At 43.5% G+C, this 6,000-nt stretch overlaps 1 protein-coding gene across 6 annotated transcripts in view; it reads left to right on the forward strand.

The window, feature by feature from the left end:
* STK36 (serine/threonine kinase 36) overlaps positions 1–5,419 on the forward strand; it is a 393,543-nt gene extending 388,124 nt beyond the window's left edge. For all 6 annotated transcript variants that reach the window (XM_033944781.1, XM_033944780.1, XM_033944785.1 and 3 more), the window contains one exon: positions 5,023–5,419. In XM_033944781.1, coding sequence (XP_033800672.1) covers positions 5,023–5,166 — 144 coding nt within the window. In that variant the 3' untranslated portion in view covers positions 5,167–5,419. The remainder of the gene's footprint in view (positions 1–5,022) is intronic.
* The last annotated feature ends 581 nt before the right edge of the window (positions 5,420–6,000 follow it).

The following is a 6,000-nucleotide window of genomic DNA, read 5'->3' on the forward strand; positions in this document are numbered from 1 at the left end:
TTTTCAGCGATAATCTCCTTTTTCGTATGGATTTTTGTGTCGTTTCACTTTCCGTTGCAATACTAAGAAATGAGTTGCTGATATTGCTTATGTTGCAGCCTTTACTACTATCACATCTTTTCTTTTGCCGGGGGTGGTCTCTATAATTGTCCTTCGTACATACACCACCCCCACCTTCTAGTTTAAATGCCTAGAAAAATATTGTCTAAATTTCTCTGCAAGGTTTCTTTTTCCTGCTGTATTAATTTGTAGCCCATCAGTGCAATATAGCTTCTTGTCCTTCCATGTATTTCCCCATCCTCCTATGTACCTGAAGCCTTCTTGATGACACCAGGCTCTGAGCCATCTATTAAAGTCCTCTGTGTTTTTCACTCTTTTTAACCCACCCCTAAGACCACTTAAGCCCCCTCTGTGCAGCCCTACTAGGCTTTCCTATGCCAGGCTGCCAGGTGCTGATGTTCTGGAGGCAGATATGTAAAGTTGTTATTATGATTTTTAGGGGGGGGTCAGTGATCACTGGGGCAGTGTGTGGGGGTCTGTACTTTGTGTCTGCAGTGCTTATCTGGTCACTTTGGATACCTTCTTGTGACTTAGACCTGGTTTTAGATAGCCTAAGTCACAACGTCCAGGTTCCGTCTAGGCAGTGTTGTAAAAGTTTCGGTTATACATGCATTACGACTAATTCTAGGACGGCCCATATCCCGCCCAAATCCCGCCCTCGACACTCCTCCTGACATGCCCCTTTTAGCTTTTGTCGTTCAGCAGCACTGTGAAGGCCTAAGTCGTTTTTAAATACGTCTAAAACCTGGTTCGATTATCAACTTGTCTTTTAGATCGTCCAAGTGCCGATTTAGGCCGGTTTTTCGATTTAGGCCGGTGTTTGGATTATGAGTTCCATAGCATGTTATTTTAGATCCACAATTTTAATCATGTTTTTCCAGAAATGTGACATATACTATTTTGTTATTGTGAATTTTATTGTAAATTGTTTGCTGTTTTGAAGGGTGTCATATCAAGAAACTGAAATGAAATATGGTTCTAGAATAGATTATGAAACCATATTTGCACCAGCTTATATGGAATCCATGTATCTTCAACTTATGAAATTACCCGTTGAACCGGGGAATCAGTGCATCTTGACCATTTGGAAGGTGTTTTTTTTTTTTCTAGTAACAGTGACCTCAGCCCAAAGAATAAGTGAGCTTCAAGAACTCGTTTCTTATCACCATACATTTACAGATTCTTTTTCATAAGAGTTGTCCTTCAAGTACAGCCAGAGCTTTCGTAAAGACCAGCATTTCATATAAATCAACTGCCAAGTTTCTCCAAAGATGGCCTTGCACATGCTAGACTGTAAAAGATTACTAACTGACTATATATCACAGATACATCCTCATCTGCAGTTTCAAGTTTTTCAAGTTTCAAGTTTTTATTAAAATTTGATATAATTGCTTATTTTGTTTTACTAAGCGAAAAACAAAAATAAAAGTGAACATAAGAATTGCCGCTGCTGGGTCAGACCAGTGTTCCATCGTGCCCAGCAGTCCACTCACGCGTTGGCCCTTAGGTCAAAGACCAGCGCCCTAACTGAGACTAGCTCTACCTCCGTATGTTCCGGTTCTGCAGGAACTTGTCTAACTTTGTCTTGAATCCCTGGAGGGTGTTTTCCCCTATGACAAACTCTGAAAGAGCGTTCCAATTCTCTATCACTCTCTGGGTGAAGAAGAACTTCCTAATGTTCGTATGGAATCTATCCCCTTTCAATTTTAGAGAGTGCCCTCTCGTTCTCCCTACCTTGGAGAGGGTGAACAACCGGTCCTTATCTACTAAGTCCGGTTCTGCAGGAACTTGTCTAACTTTGTCTTGAATCCCTGGAGGGTGTTTTCCCCTATGACAAACTCTGAAAGAGCGTTCCAATTCTCTATCACTCTCTGGGTGAAGAAGAACTTCCTAATGTTCGTATGGAATCTATCCCCTTTCAATTTTAGAGAGTGCCCTCTCGTTCTCCCTACCTTGGAGAGGGTGAACAACCGGTCCTTATTTACTAAGTCTATTCCCTTCAGTACCTTGAATGTTTCTATCATGTCCCCTCAATCTCCTCTGTTCGAGGAAGAAGAGGCCCAGTTTTTCTAATCTTTAGTTGTACGACAACTCCTCCAGCCCCTTAACCATCTTAGTCACTCTTCTCTGGACCCTTTCGAGTAGTACCGTGTCTTTCTTCATGTACGGCGACCATTGCTGGACGCAGTACTCTAGGTGGGGGCGCACCATGGCCCGGTACAATGGCATGATAACCCTCTCCAATCTGTTTGTGATCCCCTTCTTTAACATTCATAGCATTCTGTTCGCCCTTTTCGCCGCCACAGCACATTGCGTGGACGACTTCATCGACTTATCGATCAGAACTCCCAAGTCTCTTTCCTGGAAGGTCTCTCCAAGTACCACCCCGGACATCCTGTATTCGTGCATGAGATTTTTGTTACCGACATGCATCACTTTACACTTATCCACATTGAACCTCATCTGCCATGTCGATGCCCATTCCTCGAACCTGATTATGTCACGTTGCAGATCTTCACAATCCCCCTGTGTCTTCATTACTCTGAATAACTTTGTATCATCCGCAAATTTAATTACTTCACTTGTCGTACCTATGTGCAGATCGTTTATAAAGATGTTGAAGAGCACAGGTCCAAGCACTGAGTCCTGCGGCACCCCACTGGTGACGCTCTTCCAGTCTGAGTATTGTCCATTCACCCCCACTCTCTGTTTCCAGAGAGAACGAGAGCCATAAGGCCTTGAGCATGCACAGATGTTCAAGGCCCAGCCCAGGCAAGAGGCGGGATCTTTCCTTAACTGGCACCGGCACGCAGCAGATGGGGTAAGGAGCTTGTTTGGGTGGGCGGATGCCGCTTTCAGCACAGGGGTGCAGTGCGGTTCTCGCAGGGTGGGGGCGTTCACAGGCGGGAGGTGCGATGCCGGTTTGAGCGAGGGGGTGATGGAGTAGCGCTGGTAGCCTTGGGGGGGAAGGAGGAGGTGGAACGAATCAAAGCGAGTTTCCCTTACTTCGTTCTGACATACGAGCAATTTGGTTTACGAGCATGCTTCTGGAACAAATTATGCTCGTAAACCAAGGTTCCACTGTATATCCAACAAACTGCTAAGACCTGTCATTTGTATCTCTTCAATATCACCAGAATTCACCCCTTCCTCTCTGAGCTCACTACCTGGACCCTTGTTCAAGCTCTTGTAACCTCACACTTAGATTACTGCAATCTACTCCTAACTGGTATCCCTCAGTGTCGCCTCTCCCCCTTGCAATCTGTGCAAAATTGTGCTGCACGACTCATCTTCTACCAACCTAGCTAATCATCTGTAATCATCTGTGAAGATATGAAAGTTGTCAATCAGGTAGAGAAAGCTTCAGCAAAGGCGAGACAAATGCTGGGATGCATTAGAAGAAGCTTTATCAGCCGAAAGCCTGAAGTTATACTGCCGTTATACAGATCCATGGTGAGACCACACCTTGAGTACTGTGTTCAGTTCTGGAGACCACACTATCAAAAGGATGTGAAGAGAATGGAGTCAATTCAGCGAATGGCCACTAGGATGGTCTCAGGACTCAAAGATCTCCCATATGAAGAACGTCTGAACAGGCTATGCTTATATTCTCTCGAAGAGCGCAGAGAAAGGGGGGACATGATAGAAACATTCAAATACATCACGGGCCGCATTGAGGTGGAGGAAGAAATCTTTCACTTTACTGGTCCCACGGCGACAAGAGGGCACACGTTAAAACTCAAGGGGGGAAGATTTCATGGGGACACCAGGAAATTCTTCTTCACCGAAAGGGTGATTGATAGTCAGGTAGTTGAAGCGAGCACAACGCTCGACTTCAAAGGACGATGGGACCGTCAGGTGGGGTCGCTCCAGAGGAATACTTAGAAGACGGATTCTCGAAGAGGGAGGTTTCGTGAGTGGGCAGACTTGATGGGCCGTCAGCCCGTTTCTGCCGTCATACTCTATGTTTCTATGCTCATGTCATCCCTCTCCTTAAGTTACTTCACTGGCTCTCTATCTGCCATCGCATACAGTTCAAGATCTTATTGCTGACCTACAAGTGTGTTCATTCTGCTGCACCTCAATATTTCTCCTTGCTTCTCTCTTCTTATACACCTCCCAGAGAATTCCGTTCCTCGGATAATCACCCTTAGCGTTACCCTTCTTCTCCACTGCCAATTCCAGACTTCGTTCTTTTCATCTATCTGCCCCCTATGCCTGGAATAAATTACCCGAGTTTGTCCGTCAAGCCCCTTCCCTTATTTAAAAGCAGACTGAAAACCACCTTTTTGATATAGCTTTCAATCCTTAATGCTACTCCTCTACCCTCCAACCCAGCCTGCTGATTAACCGTTCCTCTTAACTGTATCCATGACATCCTGTTTGTCTGTCTTGCCTGTTTAGATTGTAAGCTCTTTCGAGCAGGGACTGTTTTCTTACTCTTTGTGACTCTGTGCAGCGCTGCATGCATATGGTAGCGCTATAGAAATAATAGTAGTAGTAGTAGTAGGAAAACCTGGGACCTGCAATCTGCTTTGCCTATGTTCAGCAATTCATTGCTTTCTGATTTTTCTCAACTACATCTGTGGGATTTGTAGTTTTGGTTTTTTTGTTTTGGGGTTTGTTTGTTTGGGTTTTTTGGGTGGTTTTTTTTATTTTTTTTTGGGGGGGGGGGGTCTAAAGAAAGCAGAAACAGCCAGTCCATAAACATAATAGGTACAACTGGGACTGGACTCAGCCTGATCCTGGTCTCCTGCAATTAATTCAATATACACAAGTAGATACCATTGCTTATTTCATTTCTACTGGAAATTATTGTAGGCTGTAATGTGGGAGTCCTGGATATAGGCCATGAAATATGACAAGGTACATGAATGCTACCCAAGTAGTCTAGTGTTTAACTTCAAGAGAATTATTCAGCTAAAATTATTTTGTTTATCTCTTCAAATCTTCCTTCTCTAGGTGCTGCTGTCCCTTAAAGCCAGTGAAAAATTGGTATCTCTATCTATCAGCACACCAAGAAACCTCTATAGTAGTCCCAGGCCACCTTCATCCCACCACTGCAAGAAGCTCATCTACCTTCTGAGTCCAGCCCACAGTGTGTGAAGCTTTGTTTTTGTTTTTATTATTACAATAATTTATTTGATAAATATCAATTTTTCAATAAGAAACAATATTAAAAATTCCAAAATTGTATTTAAGCTATATAAAGTATATAACTCTAAAGGTATAAAACAAGTTTAACTTCTGCAACTGAACAAAGAGGACTTTTCACAGGAAAATATTTCTGGATCATGTATATTTTTATAAAACTGAAGTTCCGGATTCTAGTAATAAATACTAAATGAAATAAATTGTATCATTGACCTTTGAATCAATTTTTCCTCTGCCATTCTGGGGACCCTCAGGGTGGATATATATTGCTGTGTGGCAAACTTGAAGAATAACTTCAAGATAGCTGCCAAAGAGGTTCAGTGTTTAAAAGGAAGATTTTAGGATGCACCAGCCCCACCCATTCTGTCTCCTTGCTCCACCCTTGGCACAATTCAATTCTGTAGTCACAGTATCAAAAAGCTGCTTTTATAAAATATTTCTTGCCAGTCATCGTAGTCCAGCACAAGGTATAGAAGAGGTTCCCAGTAATCCTGGGAGAGCTGTGCCTGGAAGAAGGGCTAAAATTTGGGGTCTGTAGCCAGGATGGCCACACTGGGAGAGAAGGTGAAGCAGTCAGGTGTGCAGGTGGTATATTCGTCCATTCTCCCTGTTGAAGGTAAAGGCCAGGGCAGAGAATCTCACATCCTGGCGATGAATGCGTAGCTACGTGGATGGTGTCGTTGAGAGCGTTTTGGCTTCCTGGACCATGGGATTATCTTCCAAGGGCTGCTGAGTAGGGATGGTGTACATCTATCAAAGAAGGGAAGAAGTGTCTAAAATTTAATG

The sequence above is a fragment of the Geotrypetes seraphini genome, chromosome 5, assembly GCF_902459505.1.
Source record: "Geotrypetes seraphini chromosome 5, aGeoSer1.1, whole genome shotgun sequence".
NCBI classification, from domain to species: domain Eukaryota; kingdom Metazoa; phylum Chordata; class Amphibia; order Gymnophiona; family Dermophiidae; genus Geotrypetes; species Geotrypetes seraphini.